The sequence below is a fragment of the Centroberyx affinis genome, unplaced genomic scaffold (assembly GCF_046629955.1).
Source record: "Centroberyx affinis isolate AG114_WGS23_722 - 3 ecotype Tasmania unplaced genomic scaffold, CSIRO-AGI_Caff_v1 ptg000108l_1, whole genome shotgun sequence".
NCBI lineage: Eukaryota > Metazoa > Chordata > Actinopteri > Beryciformes > Berycidae > Centroberyx > Centroberyx affinis.
In genome coordinates this window covers 923,056-941,473 of record NW_027278810.1, presented here as the reverse complement: position 1 = coordinate 941,473, position 18,418 = coordinate 923,056, and the positions used below count along the sequence as shown (strand labels likewise).

General features: G+C 42.5%; 1 protein-coding gene across 2 annotated transcripts in view; it reads right to left on the bottom strand.

Annotated features, from left to right (window-relative positions):
* The window catches only part of LOC139648817 (glutamate receptor 3), a 73,508-nt gene that overhangs the window by 39,875 nt on the left and 15,215 nt on the right, over positions 1 to 18,418 (bottom strand). For both annotated transcript variants that reach the window (XM_071525052.1, XM_071525058.1), the window contains exon 3: positions 10,360 to 10,599. In XM_071525052.1, the coding sequence (XP_071381153.1) occupies positions 10,360 to 10,599 (240 nt within the window). The remainder of the gene's footprint in view (positions 1 to 10,359; positions 10,600 to 18,418) is intronic.

Sequence of the window (18,418 nt, the reverse complement as noted above, 5' to 3'; positions counted from 1 at the left end):
CTGGAAGGTTGCTGGTTTGAATCCCTGCCAGGCTGTGCAGTAAAGTGAATAACACTGTGCCCTTGAGAGAGGCGCTTCCCTGGTTTGATGAAAATAAAGGCTGAAAAAACGGGTGGTCCGTTGCACGGAGTTATTCAGAGGACAGCAACAAAAGACGCATCGCGGCTGCAGCGCTGTGTGTTTCTTCAGGACTCCCTGCCCACGGGCGAGGCGGCTTCACAGGCTTTACCCTTAAGGTAAAAAAGGAGCGTTCACAATCAAACAAAAATGCCAAAGTAGCCTAAATGTGTAGCCAAAGCTTTGATGTGGTGTTTACAGTAGGGCCTATAACCAAAACAGTTCTGCTGCCAAGTGTTGTCCTAATCACAAAGACAGCGCATGTCAAATCAAACAGAAACAGCATGCTGTCTGTATCTTTAGAAGTGCATACATGCAGGAGGATGGTGAGGAGCGTCTTGCCGCCGTGAAAATCCACCCACAGACGGTTTAGAGGCTCTCTCTTTCTCTGTCTCTCTCTCTTTATCCATCTCTCTCTCTGTCCATCTCTCTTGTTTCTCTCTCACTCTTAATACACACATATTGTGACTGGATGTACTGTATATGTAAGTATAAAAACACCTACCTACACATGTGCAAATGCATGTACACACATATATACACCTACCTACACGTGTGCACGCATGTGTACACACACACACACAGTTGTCATGAGTCCTAAATAATGAGGATGACCCCTGCAGTCTATTAGATTAATCTTTTCTTCATTAGAATAGGTCTATTTGTATTTTGGAATCACATGCTGTACGCATGATTTTAAGGTACAGTAAGTAGAGGCAGCAAGGTCTAGGGATGGCAGGTTGTTTAAGGGCTCCATGAAACTCTGAAAAGCTTAAGCTCATCATCTGTATGACATTACAAAGATCTCAAATGCTCTTCATGCTGCGGTAAAAATCAATGGCCATTTCAATGTAACGCAATTGGCAGTACGTAATTCTTTTTGCATCCTCGTGTTTAGCTGTTGTGACTCGACCTGCTGTGACACACTGACTGTATCGACATTCTCATCCAGTAAAAAATATCTGCATAGAAAAACCTATCTGTCTTGATTGGATGTAGCTTTTCTTTAAACATATTTTGACTTCTCTTTCAAGAAAAAAACACACCCAAGTCCAAATATTACTCTAGATTTAGTGTGTGGTTACTCTCCGGAATGAAATATATATTTCATTTGTTGTTTCAACAAACAAATTGGCCCTGTGACATAGTGTAACATCAAAGCAATCAACCTCTACAGTGGCTGCTTGAAGCAAAGGCCAGGACATTTTGTTATAATGAAAAAAAAAAAAAGAATGCTCCCAGCAGCAATTTCATGGCTGCTGAAGCTAGCAGTGGGTAGGTGGTAAAATGGCTTTATTCCAGGTTCAGTTACAAGAGGACACTGGGAGAGCATAGGGGTTTATTGTGTGCTTATTGTGACAGACGATGGCTCTCATATCACTTTTTTTCTTTTTTTTTTTTTTTAAAGGCACAAACGTTTGACTTGCAGTTGTTTTAAGGCAGTGTTTCACACCCTGGGGGTCGGGACCCCCCAGGGGGTTGCATGATCATTTTGGGGGGTTGTGAGATGATGTACGGGATAGGAAAAAAAAAGTTCTACTATACAAATTTATTATGCAAATTCTCTATTTCTTTTTTCTTGTGAAATACTGAATATTCTTAAACCTCTAGGCCTCCTCTGATAATTAATCAAATGAAACAGCCTGAAAAGGGCAAGTAGGCATCACTTGGTTTTAAGGGATCACAGCCCAAAAGGTTGAGTAGCACCGTTCTAAGAGGTTTCTGAGTTGTAGAGGTTGCAGCTGCAGGTTGGGGGCTATCTGTATACTGGGCTGTCACTTGGATACTGATACCAGTTTATATATGGCAAAAAAAAAAAAAAAAAGACGAGAAAGAAATACCAGAGGTGTATAGCTTCATCCATATTTCTTTAATATTATTTTTCTTGCGCATTTTACGGTTTCTCTGTTGTGCCCTTTCTTGTCAGCGTGTCCAAGCTGATTTATTCTCCTGATGCATGCATAATTTAGTTGTTATGAAGCTGGCGTGAAGGAGAGGGACACTAAAGCACAAGAGGCATATGTGTGTATATAAAGTCTCAGCTGGGTGCAGCTGATGTGCCATTATAGTGGCTGTGATGACACCACAAAGCCAAGCCAACAAGCTGCGGTCTGTGATATAGACATGGTTGCAGTAGGGAGCTGGCATCCACCCTTATTATCTCATACTGTATGCAGAGAGTATGAAACAATCCATTGTGGGCAATAATATTGCACTTGGCGAGACATTATCTGTGTGAGGCGTGTCAGAATGACAGAAAAAAAATCTAGAAGCAATACTTGTATAACAAATTGAAAGAAAAAAAAGATGTACTGCATTACATGGTAAAATGACATTGGTTTAGGTGGAGATCTGTAAACCAATGGGGGTTCATATGGGGGTTATTTGGTTCAGGGAGGGAGATAAAATGCAGTCTCCAGTCTCTGCAGGAGACACTGCAGGAGAAAACACACAGAATGACAGATCTCATTCTCAACACACTTTCCAAACTGGTTATGTAGAATAAAATAGCAATAGCCCTTTTCATTCTAGGTGTTCTATCATTGATTAGAGTCTGCTTTAGACAATGCGCTGTGCATTTGGTAGTGTATCACATTGCTTGATCTGTTATGTTGTTTACAACAGTAAAGACATCCCAGACACACTGCAATCAAATTAAAGGACAGATTTGATTTGGTTTCTCATCAAAGGCGTCCAGGAGAACAGCGGGAGGCATTTATTGTTTGAATCTTTCAGGAACAAAGGCAACCGTCTCTGGATAGCCAATTAGGGGGATTGCTGATGAATAGGAGCAAGGTCCATTTTAGCTACAGCATAGCTGCCTCAGTCTGATTGGCCCCCCATCCCTTCCCATCCCTTCCCATCTCTATCTTTCTATCTAGCTTGGCAGAAGCTAGAAAAGATGAGGCTAACTATGTGCGGTCATCTAATCTTCCCATTCACAAGCCTCTTGGCCCTGCTGGCACCTCGCTCTGCCAACTGTGCCAGCCTGGAATTATCTTGTCTGCTAAAGACTGATCAACAGGGTCTTGATTGTGAGTTATGAGGTTTTAATACAAGGCCAATTGGTCTTTGATTGATGCAGCCGAAAAGTGATAACTCATTTTGGCAGATCATTTTCACTTTTTAGTATTCAAACCTGCATATAATTTTATTAGCCAAACACTGACATCAGCAGCCACGAGGATCTGAAGCAGCCACTGGTGTTCAGGGATTCCAGGAGGCTCCGCCCACTTGTATATGAACTTGTCTAAAACTCACACTTACATGGCACACATATGCAAATACATATTAACTACAGCCCTCAATATGCTTATGGTCATATTTCATAGATAATTTAATCTGGTCTGTAATGTGTCTATTTGACAAACACCACTAGGGTCTTTGCAAGTACGGTGCTATTTAGCGTGAAAATTACAACCTTAGACACAGAAGAGAAAAATGTCATGCATTGCCGTAGTTTTAAAATATACTGAAATTGAATTAACCAGCTAAGGATGGCACACCCTAAAGGGACACTTCAATAACACAGTCAAAATGACAGAATGAATATTAAGATCTTTCTCCCTAACACATGATTAATAAAAAGACAAGTTTAATTCACTTGAACACAATGTGTTAGGACTGTATTATGTGATATATAAAGCGTTAAGTGTTACAGAAATCCACCACTCTGAACATGCTGAAAGGCTCAAATCAATTTCAAACCTCAGCAGGTGGGCTGGGCAGTTGAAAGGTCATGAGCTGGGAGCCTAATCGCCCTTTAATTACTGAGCAGGGGAGAGCAGCTCCGCCCCTCCCTATAAATACAGCAGGGCCCCCGCCGCCTCCCGCAAGAGGGGCCACTCTTGGCTGCCCGGGGAAAATGTTCTTTCAGCAATTTTTTTTGTTTGTTTGTAGGAAAGATGGGAGCGAGAGAGTGGTAGAGTGAGGAGAGGAGAGACTAGAGAGTGTTGGTAGAGCAGGGACTGACTGGGAGTAAACCTGACGGGGCTCTGTCATCATCTTTTGGTATGAGACACAACAATAATGTCTTTTAGAAAGAAGACAGATGAGGGAAATTTGTGTCTGTTTTTGTGAGATTTTTACTGTCTCATAGGACAAAATGACCATAATGTATCTGCAGGGCTTTCATATATTTGCTGATCAATACTAATGCCTCAACTTTGGCAGGTGCTGAGATTTCTGCCTTTTAAAAACTCACTTTCCAGCCTGTACGCTCAGTTTTTGTGTGTGTTTGCTAGTTTAAGAAGTGCTGAAGTATTTATTACTTTATAGTCAGTGTGAATATAGTCGTCTAAATATAGTAACTTGTAAATCATAGAAGTGCAACTTGCAATCAAGCGTATTAATCTAAACAGAACATATTACACATGGGTCCACTGAGTAAGTGAGTAAGCGATTTTTTTATGGTGCAAGACACAAAAACCTCCACACAAAACTAGTACAACATTTTTTCAAAGCTTAGTGAAGTGAGAAATATTTTTTGTAGAATTTGAAAAATCTGACATTTCATTTTTTACAGAAGTATGTTTCACAGGAAAAGGGGAGAAGACATCCCTCTGGTTTTGTCAATAAAATCCACAAACCCAGGAAAGAGTTTGTAAAGAATAATCATGTGCACAGAATAATTATTTGTACTGAAATATAAGAAGCTAAACACAACCATGCAAGTAATTCCAGTGCTTTGCCTCATGGCAAGCCAACTGTGTTGGGATAATGAGTTATGGTGCCAGAGAAGGTCGAACCTCCTCTCACAGCTGGAAGACTTTGCTTTTATTCTTGTATTTACCCTAATGGGCTGCTTTTAGTTGATAAAGGACAGAGATTGCTTAATTTTGGATTTTATCTTGACACATCTTGCACACACAAATGAGCCGATAGGTTGATGCTTTCTTCTCTAATCTTCTGGGTACATGCTGGGACTCAAAGACACTTTTAATTTGCCACATAAAATGAGGTTAATACAAGATTTAGATGTATATACGTTAGATGTAAAGTATAACGGTTTTTTAGTAGTAGTAGCCAAAACAAATGATGGACAACTTCAAGCAAAGTGGTGAGACTTTTGTTTGCATTGCAGGTTCAGCTGACTTACTCATGATGTTACCAGTCTCTCTTTATCATCACCAGTTCAGCAATAATCAGTAGTTTCACTGTATATGTTAAACTAGTATTTTAACTACATTTTGCAGGAACTGGGGGGTAGTTCAACTCCATTTAAAATTAGATGGTCATTTTAGTAATCAGTTATAGCGAACTACTGCAACCATTAACTATTTTGGCTATAAAAAAGAAGGGAATTTTCATTTGTTTTAATTAAATTTTTTTTTGTTTTAAGTTTTTCTTTTAATAATTGTTTGTGCAAGTCAGATGATCATTTAATTTAAGTTTACAAAAAACAGAAAGATACCACTTCTTCTACCTTTTATTCTGGAAGGAAGCCAAATTGGGTTGTTTGATTTGGGTTTAGTTTCCAGATTGTAATCTAGCAGACAGATGTCTGAAAGTTTGAGTAAAAGTGAAATTATTTTTCTCTTGAGGTGAGCTTTGCTGTAGTTCACCTCCAATGTTAAGTGCAGTACCTGGTAGCTTGTGAAACTACTTTCAAAGTAGCTTCCCCAACACTGGCTTCTGTTATCAACATCCCTGCTTTTCCTTAAAACCATTGTCAATAAAGTTTACAAAAAAGTGTCAAAAGATAAGAATGTCTGCATGTATGGTTTGGAGAGGGTACATCAGACTTTGTACATTTGTAATAAGCTGTTCCCATAACAATCACAAATGCTGCAGCAACCAAATGATCAATACATGCACTTTATTGTTCCAGATAAGTTTGTTAAATTGACTCCACTGCAGTCGGGGTCATTGAAAATATTGACAGAGCGAATGAAAGGAGCTCCCTCGAGATATTTTGGACTGAATGCTGGAATACAGCTAAGTTTTTATTCAAAGAAGATATGACTTCCTGGTGCTGTAATGAGGGTGCGGCATCGAACACCGTTTCAACGGCAGTTACAACTGTCAGCAGTTAAATGATAAAAGTAAATAGCTGTGCTTTCTGTGCAGCAGCTACTGGATCATTTTCCTCCTAACTGTATCACATTCACAATATTGATTGGCAGTGGAAATGATGGAAAGGGATGACAGGGGGCCAGGCATTGTTCTTAATTTGTCATCGCCTCCTTTGTGTGGCAATGAATGGAGACCACATCGATATTTTGAGACAGGCTGAAGCTCCGTGTCTCACAACACCATCAGGCACCCAAAGGGATGGCAGCTCCAGGTCTTACCAAAAAATATCACCGGTGTTGCTCTCTCCAAATTGCCAGTCACAAAATGTCAATGGAAAATAAAAGTGCTTTCACACTGTCAGAAGAGACAATAAGGCGGCTTTGGCTTCTTCATTCACATTTTTATTTTTTCAGTTTACATTGAACTGGGGTATTTTGAAGACTGACAAAATCACCATAATTCAGAGGAGGAGGAGGAAACAGGGATATTGAGGGAGCAAAGAGAGAGAGAGAGAGAGAGTACTAGTGCTGTGTTGCTCCAGCCTGCAAGGAATATTTTGGAAAATTAGTATTTGTTTTCAGCTGTCAAAAGTCACAACAAATGGTCTGGCCACCAGTGGATGGAGAAGCTTTGTTTCACAATCTATCTTTTCTCATCTACTTCACTGTATTTAACGAAGAATAGGTTGTGACCGCTGTAGCTAGTGCAGGATAGATACAGCACAGATGCATGATGGGGAACTTCTGCGATGGTGACGAGGGGGGTAGAGATAACGTAACAGTCACAGAGAACACACATGCAGATAGGCAGGAGGAAGGGACCGAGAGGAGAGGTAAAGGCATAAAGTAGACAGAGAGAGAGAGAGAGAGAAAGAGAGAGAGGGAGGGATAGAGAGAGAGAGAGAGAGAGAGAGAGAGAGAGAGACTCATAAATCAAGTGGAGGTGAGATTGCTGAATCAGGGTTGATTGTGCCTGGGAGAGACAATAAAGCCTGTAATCATCTGTCTCTGCTGCACAGACCTGGCAATTATCTGCCCATACCTGACCGGCAGAACCGAAAGGGCAAGATCCATCTCCCTTCACCCTATATACAGCCTGGCTTTTAAAAGGGGGGATTCGTCTGCTGTTGCAAACTGAAGGGATGAAAAAATAATATTCACTCTTGGAGAGCTAAGAATTGCAAAGAGAATGGAAAAAAACAGAGGATTTGGTTTGAAACTGTGGTGTTGAATGTCCATTTTTTTCCCACCAGTCAGAGGTCGTGTTTGGGGGTAATTCAAAAAGACAAGCAGTGATATCTGTCACTAGAATGAGCCAAAGTGCCTTGATTCAGAACCTCTCACCTCTCTGCATGCACACAACACACACACAGACAGTCAGTCACACTGACACACACACACACACACACACACACACACACACACACACACAGGCATAAGGTACCCTCTCTATATATTACCTTAGATAAAAGAAGAGTAGCCACTCATTAAGCTGGTCTAACCACTTTCAACAGAGGCTCCATTTGCTTCAAATGCAGCTCCTTCATCATAACGTCTGCTTTCAAATAGCCGTCTGACATTGGCATTTAGGGTACAAATTTCCCTCCATTTCCCTCCAATACATCAGAGCCTGAAGCATATGGCCAATCCCTCTCAGACTGAAAGCACCGCACTAAGGCCTAAAAGCATTTTTTGCCGGTCCAATAACAGAGCCAAATGCGTAGTGTGGTTGTAATTAATCTATTCTATTGACTGAATAAAATCCCTTGGTGGAACTCAACTAGTGAATGGTTTTTTTTTACCACAATGTTTTTCCTCCCTAACAGGAGAGTTTGGAGAATAATTGCAAATTTGCCTCCAGTATTGTATGCAATCAATGCTTTTATCAAACACACAAATTAAAAGGCAAAAAGCACTCAAGAAAGTAATAAATTGCAACGGGGGCCCTGTGTCACACAGCATGACCAGACAGGACATTGTTTATTCATTTACTGCAATGACAGGTAGACAACACAAAGTCAAAAATCTGTCGGAACAAATTGCTTGCGGAGCCGTGATGAAACATATTTATGCTTTATTCTCTTTTGCCACTTATGTTTGAAAAGAAATCTTTACCTTTAGGTCAGAGAGCCGGCTCTGCTGACACACCGGCTTATTCACTGCTATTAGTCTGAGCCTGTAGTTTTCCATTACCAAGCAACTGTTCTCTAGATGTCACTTTTGTTTTTCAGACAGCGCTAACACAACAAAGTTAAAGTACAGCTTGACTGTAATAACACAATGGAATCATGTCCCATTGACTCTCAAGGTGACCCAAAGCACTGTCATTCAAACACCGAATGCAGAATCAACTAAATAAATAAATAAATAAAATCACATAACGGCATCATCTGTCAACTTTACTTGCACTTCAGAAAAAAAACAAAAAAAACCCTGAAGACTATTTTCCCTTGTCACTCCTCCTGGTCTAGCCAGCAGTCAGTGTCCACATATTGCCAGGGGAGCTGCACTACCTGATAAGCGGAGGTAGAGGCTCTCTGACACATCTGTCTGCTTGATGAGCCAAGTGTCAAAGCCCCCCAAAGTGCTGGATGGAGTGCATCAATAAACGACTTTAATCCCCTCCTGGGGCCAATGTCCTCCCACTAATAAGGGATCGTGTTACACTACTGGCAGTGAGCAGAGAGGCGAAAGTGGCTTGGCATGCGCCTCTGCACGGGGATGTGCGGTACACTGGGAGTTGTCTGTACACAGGTAGAAGGCGCTAAATCATATGCGGCTCTTGGCTTAATTGCCGGACTGATACTGTGTTTTGTTTCTTTCTCTTTCTCTCTTCCCCTCCCTCCCTTGTTCGTCTTGAAAGTATGTCTGTTCGACATCGCTCTCTCCCACTCTTCTTCTGTCTTTATATTTCTGTTTCTTTCCCACCTCCTCTATGTATCATACTCTGCTCCAGACAGTCTCACCTACCAGACAGAGGAGGGATGGGAGAGGGACGGGGCCTGGTAGCTGGGCTGTAGTGGCTGTGCTGAAGGACGTGTGGGTTGCTAGCATCCGCAGGGAAGCTGGAATGAGTGTTCTACTCAGAGTGACCCTAATTAACCACGTATTATCTCCAGGCTGCGTGGAGGATTAAGGCCCTCAGCTCTGGACCCTGCAGGCCTAGAGACCCAAAGACACAGGACTGTGCGCTAAAGCACACTTCATATTCTGCCTCAGAGCAAGACAGAGGGAGAGGTGGTGGTGGTGGTGGTGGTGGTGGAGGGGGGGTGGACCAGAAAAGAAGACCGAAACAGAGAGCAGAGAGCGCGCTGCAGAGAAGACAGGTTGCTTGAAGCATATCTGCAGGTCAGGACCTTCCATAATGAGCAAATAAACACAACCCTTTCAAGCTGCTATGTACAGTGGAGGAGGGATGGGCAGCCATCTCTTTTGGCACCTTCACAACCGCTGCTTTTCAGAGAGAAAGACACAGTATGGCTTTGTCTCTCACACAACATACAGTATCTGTGTCCCTCCCATGTCTCCAGGTGCTCTTTGAACAGATTGAAGTTACTGTAGGAGGAGCGGATTATTATTCTATTGAGAGATAATGAGCTCATTTTCTTGTCTGACATTAGAGATCCCAGAAATTAACGCTTTGCCATGTTGACAGGGTGTCACACACACGGAGCTGCCGCATTAAACCAGTGTCTATTGTCAGCAAAGCAATGCAATCTGGGAACTACACAAAACCTTCATTGACACAACACAATAAGCAACCCCCACAGGCAGAGACTGTGATTTCTGAAGAAACCATTTTAGAGAGTAGCAGCTGTGACATACCTCATTTCAGATGAAAGACGAGCCAATATCAACAACATGATTAAACAGAAGATTAACCGACACAAGCCAGCCTACAGTTAGAAGAATCTAAAGGTTATGCCTCATAAGACATGCAATTTCTTAAAGTGCTGCTACGTTATTGCAAGTTTTACTAGCTACTGGTAAGGTATACAGTGAATGTCTTTCAGATTTACATAGTGTAACGCTACATAGTGTAACGCTATAGTCAAACTACTGTATAAAATAGTGCAATATTATGTCATGAACTATTAAGAGGTGAACCCATCCTCTGCTAACAACGGTCTGCAGCTGCTATTTTCAGCTTCCTTAATACTCCTGTGGGTCCAAGCTGTAATTTAAGCTATAAAACAAGTCCTGACTCAAGGCCCGCAGTGTCACCTACCTCGGTCGGTGTCATAGAGGTAGACAAACTTCTGCCACTTGTAGTGAGAGAGCAGGCTGAGGACAGCACCCCGGAGGGCGGGGCGCATCTGGATGACAAACTGCACCTCATTATCGGTGGGGTAACTGGGTGTGACAAAGGAGGTGTGCAGAGCGCCACAGAAGGAGGTCAGGGTGTTCATGGACTTCTTGTCGTAGAATCCGAAGATGGCGTACACTCCGCGGGAGAACTGGGAGCAAACTGCAAGGACAGCAGGGGGTGAGAGGACATGAGTGTTAGGACATTTGTCAGAAAGTGTGCACACACACACACACACACACATACACACACACACACATGCATGCCCCACCGCTGTAACCAGTAATAAGTCAGTTGGGGACCGACTGAACCCAATTAAAGCCTGCTGTGACTGTAAACAACCGCTACCAAACTTGACTATGCATTTACAGTATATAAAAAGCAATAATGGGCATATGGAAGATTGAGATATTCATCATGCATCCCTTGACTGATCCACCTTCCACTGAATTGAAAAAACCTCACACTACGTTAGTTTACAGTGTTCCGTTTCTATGGTGACGTCTGGCTCACATACTTCTAGGTAGATTACAAGCATATGGGTGATTTTGTGTATTTATGGTGCCCTACTATCATCTTTAACATCTTGTTGAAATGAACATCTTGTTGCCAAAACCACATTTGGCACAGAAGTTTTGCAGAGAAAAATTAATGTCTTTTTGGAAGTGAAAAAATGGAAACAATGTACTCAAATGTACTGAGTGAAATAAAAAGTATTTATGTTTAAGAGAAGATTTTATTTTTATTTTCATTTACCCAAAGGAATTCTTAGAGCAGTGTGCATGAAGATTTTTAGGATTACACTCTAATTCATTATGACTTGGAAAACCAGATGAGAAACCAGGTGGTTCATGTGTCTTTAACTGAACAAGGCAGTGTTTTGATATAGTAAGTCAAAAACCTTAGACATACTGTGATCACAATAGAAAACCCCATTTACACCTGGTATAAAAATGTGATCTGTAACTGGATAACGTATCTGGATAAGGAAAAACGTATGTTACTGCACAGTGTAAACGCACACAGCACACATTGCGAATATGACCGGATCTCAGCCCGAGTCAGCCAGGTGTAAATGCAATCCGTACACTGTGTTCACATTTGTGAGAAAGTGCTGCCCACGGGGTAGAGATGTCATGACTCACTCTGAAGTTTGCCATCCACTCAGCTTCACCGAAGGAGTCCAGCTCCCACCAGGAGCTCCCACCTGTCATCGCTCCTTTCCCTCATCCACAGTGAAGGAGTCACTGTTGCAGCGTTCGTCGCAGCTGCAAACGCTACTGCAGCAAAAATGACCTGTTGTCATTTCTGTTGTCTCCCAAGAAGAAAACACGCAAAAGACGACCCTCTCCGCCTCAAAGGAAAAGTAAATACAGGCTGTAAATGATCATGTCTAATGACACTAAAACTGCCATGTTTGTTTTTGTTGATGTCACTGCAAAAAATGAGATTTGATCACAATGTGGACAGAATACAACAAGAATCCATATAAATACCAGGTGTAAATGCAAAGGGCATGATATCCGGCTACAGATAAAATTTCAAAACCAGGCGTAAATGTGGCCAAAAGGTCCAATTTTGTGAAAAAGACCCACTCTCTCCGACAAGCTGGTTAAGGCCCTGTGCCAACATACATACATATACTGTACCAAGGCTAGGCTCTGTTCAGTAGCTTTCTATCTAGGTGAACAGCCAGAGGTACGAATGTGAGACGATAATAAACACACATTTGAAAAAATGCAAGCTAACTCAGCTCACTGTAGAAAATCTATTACAGCCAATTTGGGGAATGAGAGTCTCCAGAATGAGAGTAATACATGCATTAGTCTTTATCAACATGCCCATTTGCATCTGACGACATTTATTCAGAAGCAAAAAAACATTTCCAAGTATTTGTATATCCATATGTATATCCATTCTGCAGTCTGGTGCGACAGCATAAATTGTCAGGCAGAGTGAATTGCACCCAGTCAAAAGCCATTAACGTGGAAGCTAATATTCAGAGCTACAGGTGTGTGTTTGTTTCCTATTCTGCCTCTGAATGGCTGTTCGCTTGTTCTGATTGACTCTCAAGCATTCCCGCTGGGTAATCAAGTCTTAACATCTGCAAACATTTTGAATGTTCCACACGTAGAATGACTGGAGGACAGAAGGATCTATCCAATCACATCCTCTCATGCCATCTTAATGCCATGCCGGCCACCTATGTACACATAGACGTAGTGCTCAGCGCCGTGGGAACCAGCCCGGGTTTAATGTCGTACTATTCTCTGAGGTCATTAATGCTGAACTGGAATCAATTCATCACCAACGTGACATCCTAATGAAGCGCAAGATGCAATCACACACACTCAAACACTCACACACACACTCACAATATCACTTCCCCAGTTGATTTTTTTTCCCCTGCCAGTGGCTTTTTTTTTCAAACGGGATGTTGCTGCGGCAGTTAAAAATATGTGCTAACCTTTCTGATACTCAGAGGACAACATGGCAGTATTCACATTTTTGGCTCTTATGCACAATTGCTGTGTGAATGAGAGATCAGGGGGACCGGTGGGTCTTGCCTCATCCTTCTTTAATTCCATTCCCTCCCTATCTGTCCTACTACAGACACCTCTCCCAAGCTATAGGCACCCTTTCTCAGCACACACACACACACACATACACACACACACACAGACACAGGCACACATGCACGACAGAGCTGCTTGATAACTGAATCAACAGATGGACAGCAGTATTGTGGGTAAGTGCTGCTGGGTGAGTGGTGCAATCTCCCACACTGAATGGGAGCCAGTAGGAGCTCCGGCGCGGTGCGAGGCCCAGTTTCTCTGCACTCCCTCTTAATTTGGGCCAGTACTGACACAGAACCTATCCTAGGGGAGCGGATCTGGCGGCCTCTTTCTCTCTGCTCAGCTGTCCTTTGCTTATTAGGTTGAGCTTTGAACAAGCCCAGGCTTCAATAAGAGATATGTCGTCCCATCCCAACCCACCCAGCCCCAACACACACACACGCACACACACACACCCCTTCGTGATACAGGTTCTCTTTGCTGCACTCACCCCTCCTCTCTTTTCACTCTTATTCACTATGTATTCCTCCCCTTCCCTCACTGTCTCTCCATGCAGTACTGATCCCCTCCTTCTCCAGCCCCTGCCTCTCTCTCTTTCCCCATCTCTCTCTCTCTCTCCCAGCCTCACCGCTCCATCCGACCTCTCCTTTTGTGGCCTGTCTTTTCCCTCAACCATCTGGTCATTCCCTAAAGCATACATTCTCTTCAAGCATGGCAGTATCTCTCTCCACCTGAGTGCCTCTCTCTTTCCCCCCTCGGATTGTTTCCCCATAATATCATCCTGCTCCCTCGCTGGAGCCATTTGCGGCAGAGATTGGTGCTGAAATTCTGTACAAGTTCATGGTTCAGTCAGGGCAGAGAGCTGCGGTTGGGGATAAATGCTTATCGGAGCGACGGGTGCCCGCGCCTTCGCCTCATCCCTCTCGGTAATTAAATGAAATTGAAATAAATGTCGTAGGTGGAAATAAGGCGGGCCACTTTGTCTCCAACTCTGAACACATCAGTTAGTATAATTCAGTCATTCCGTGTGTGTCACCTCGAATTTCAATAATGCATATTTACTCACAAACCCTCAGACAACCAGAGAGCACGCATTTACACACAAACATGCGCATGCACTCTGAGTCATTACAAGTGGCTCGCATGAGGATTGAGTGGTAAACAACATGAACAGACTTCTCCCTCACCCTCTCCTTTCCTTCCCTTCCTCTCTCTTTTTCCCTTCCGCTGTTTTTCTTCCTCTGCAGCTTGTATAACCCCCCCCCCCTTTCCTCCTCCTCCCCCCCTCCTCCTGCTGCAGGGAACCATGCATCCCATCTCCAGTTCACTGGTCAAACACACACAGTGTGCCGCCCTCATTCCCTTCTCTATAATCAGGACACTCGGCAGTGCTACGGGGACGTTACATTTCTGATGCATCACTTGAGATGGCTGGCCTGGAATGCTACTTCAGAGGGATATGTGGTATCCTGCAGGCTCGCTGGGCTAATTCCTTTTCATGCACTCAAAGTATTTGGACTTCCATGTTCTTTTGCGACCCATGAGCCAGAGTCTTGCACAGCCTTGGGAAGGGGGCTGGGCACTGTAAATGTCAGCGATGATTGTATCTCTTTAGCTGTTTTCCTCTCTTTCACACAGCCCACTCTCTCTTTCTCTCGTTGGCTCTGTTCTCCCCCCTCTCAGCCACTTGTCCTGCATTTCTTTGCCTCTGTCTCGGTCTCCTTCTTCCTCTGGTCCTCATAGCTCCTCTTGCTCGTACCCCCCCTCCCACACACACACACACACACACTTCCCCCAATCCCCACCACCCTACATCAGGCCCGTCCTGCTCTCTCTGAAGAAGAGATGCTGTCACAGGGAGATAGCTCGTAAGTGCCTCTGGGGATTGCATCAGCTCTTGTCATTTAGAGATGTGAAGCGCTTGAAACTGTTAACGCAAATGGCAGACCCAGATTCGACAACGCCTCAGCTGCAATGGCGCCCATGAAACGTAGAAAGGAAACTGTTTCTGGTCCTGCTGCATCAGCATCTAGTTCCTACCATCCGGCCATTAACACTTCTAATCATCTGCTGTGTTAAATGCCACCAAGATGTCGTGGAAAGAGAGCAAACACTGGTGCATTTTTACTAAATAGAGTGAATGGATAAAATAGATTTCATATTATATGGAAGTATATATTCCTTTGCTATATAGCATATTCCTTTCTATCAAAGGAGTTATATCACAGAACAATGGCTCCTAACCTTTTTATCTTAACGACCTCATACACCCTCATAAAATCTGCACCTGACCCCTCCGATTTTATCACCTTTCATACACATATCACTCATCCTTAAAGTCAGTTAAAGTCAGGGAATCAACATTTAATTGAATGCAATTTTTGCTTCAGTTATTTTAAATGATTTTACATCTAAAAAACAAGCAGCTCTTTCTTGGTGACACTTACTTGATTCCTTTTCCTCAAATTCTCATACCCTGCACCCGGCTTCCCAGACTGGGAACCACTGCCACAGAAAACCTCAGTTCAAGGCATCTGTTGTACGGGCTTGAAGAAAAAGCACAAGCAATCTACTGCTGAGTGCCGGAGCATAACAGTGTGTGTGTGTGTGTGTGGGTGTGTGTATGTGGGTGTGTATTTATATGCATGTAGTTGTGTCAAGTCAGTATGTTTGACTGCTGGAGTGTGTGATGGATGACTGGGGGGCAAGGAGCCTGGCCTGGGGACCCTCCCCCACCAAGCCTGGTTAATCTGGAGCTCACCCACCAATCCTAGAGGACCAGGCCTTCTGTAGCATCCCCGAGAGCTGGGGACAGGCTTTTGTTTCTCTCCTCCCGCTATTCAATTCTTTTTCTGTCAAACTTGGTCGTATCAGGTGTCATGGTGGCTCAATGGTCTAAGACGAGAATCAAGTAAATGCGACATCCAGGGTTCAAATCCGGCCCAGGACCTTTGTCACATGCCGTTCCTCTCTCTCTCTGCCAATACTGTTCCTGTTTCTCTCTCAACTTTGAACTATCTAATAAAGGAGAAAATGCCAACACAAATACTTTGGATCTATTGTTCCCAGCCTCTCCATTTCACTCTAAACAAACAGTAGATTAGGGATGGGCAACTTTGATTGTGTTGCAGACTGAATAAATGCTATTATGTTGTCACGTCAAGAGGTACATGCACTATTCTGAAACCTTCATGTGAAGACCATTCATATATGGTGTAGTAAGCCTATAAAAGTAGCATTATAGCTTGCTAACGAGTGCACAAAAAAACATGCATAAATTTGGTACCAAAATATGGAGGTGGGAGTTTTATGTCTGAAATTAACACCTGCAAAGTGTCAAATGGTGGTAAAAGTTGTCTATGGTGAAATTAGTAAGGACCAACTGCCACACTGATGAGTAACATACTTGGATCGGTAATATTAGTAGAAACTTAACATTAATCCCATGTGGTGAGGCAGATAAAGAGACTCAGATGATAAACATCCATTGTACAAGTGAGTGAGCAAGTTTTAAACGAATCTCAAAATCTCCTCACACAGTAGCTGATTCTGCACATGAAACAGCACTGAAAACAGGTATAGGGTGGCATATTTCTATGACCAGTCAGGGGTTAAAATGGGCCGGAACACAGCTTTGGTGCATAGGTTTCCAAACGTCATCAGGCGGAGCTGAGTCCCGGCACATCAGCTTCCAGCCATATGCGCCCACTCCATAGAGCCAGCGGAGCTCTGGCCACCACACTGTTAATTCTGTGTGGGAAAGACTGTCTTTCAGCCCCCACACATTTTTGTCACTGACAGCTACGATTCTGAAAGTAATAAATCCAAACATAATCTATTAAATGACACAAAGATTATTTTGAAGAAGTCATTGGAAATGCTTTGTTACTTAAACAAGCATGCAATAAATTAGTGACACCCCTGCTGCTAATATTAATGATATGACCCACACACTTGCAGTATACCTAGTGTGGTACTTTGTCATATGACAGGAGTCAATCGTCAGAACAAATTGAAATATTTGGCTCTATGTAGCAAGATCGCAGGGGAAAGGCAGGACGTTTTGTACAGTCCAGTGATTAAGTTTTCATTATTATACCTTAATAACACTCCCACATATCATCTTGGAAGCCTTATTTGTTTTTCAAGCAAAACACTGGACACAACAGACAGGACACCATAGACAGGATGTCAGTTAATGTTGCCACTGAGGCGATATTAAAGCTAGATTTGACAGCTGGCTTGTCCCCATACTGGCAGGCAGCACTGCTCATTATTCAGTAGTCCAACATCCACCTGTAGACCGGACTGCGGATGTGGTGGCTTTTGTTACAAAACTTACTTTGGTTTGGGTAAATCTGTTTTTATGGAAATACCACATTTATTGTAATACAGTTATTTCAAAATACATTTATTTGGGGATGTTTTTGTCTGAGCTCTATGCAAAGTACTCTATCCAAGTGAGAAGGAAATTATGGAAATTTGTATGAAAGTATAAAATTCAAATTCTGGTCTGCATGATTTACATTCTCTTTGAAACTTCAAGGATTGGACCCAAAAGTCATCTATAAGAAAACCAATTATCCCATACTGTGCCTGAGCATTCTGATGGAGTCCACTATACACTCTAAAATCCCATTAAGCCCCATTAAGATGTATTGTTGTGACCCGATCAGCTTTGTTAGCAAGACAGACAGAAATAAAACAAATTGTGAAAGTAAAATGTTCAAAACACCTATATACAATCTACAGATGACATCTGAGTTGCATATGATATGAAATGTTTGCTTGTGTGGCAGTTTAGCTCAAATGAAGCAAAGCAGGTGAATACTTATGGAAACTGCAATTCTCTGTCATTTGAATTGACCTAATACTCTGATTAAACAACAATATTGAGATGTGAGTGGACTATATTTGCTAGTCAATGACCATGGTCATTATCATCAACTCAAGTATTTTCAATCAAGCCAGCTTAAGTATTTTCAATCACGCCAGCTAAAATATAAACTAAGACTGCATGGACTGTATTACAGCTGAAAGACTGTATTGAAACTAAAGACTGTTAAGACTCCTTGAAGTGAAGGACTGAAGCCGACTGAAGTCATCTGACTGTCACCTAGGGCTGCAACTAATGATTATTTCCATTGTTGATTAATCTGTTGATTATTTTCTTGATTAATGGACTAGTTGTTTGGTCTATAAAATGTCAGAAAATGGTGAAAAATGACGATCAGTGTTTCCCAAAGCCCAAGATGACGTCCTAAAATGTCTTGTTTTGTCCACAACCCAAAGATATTCAGTTTACTGTCATAGAGGATTAAAGAAACCAGAAAATATTCACATTTAAGAAGCTGGAATCAGAGAATTTTGACTTCTTTTTCTTAAAAAATTACTCAAACCGATTA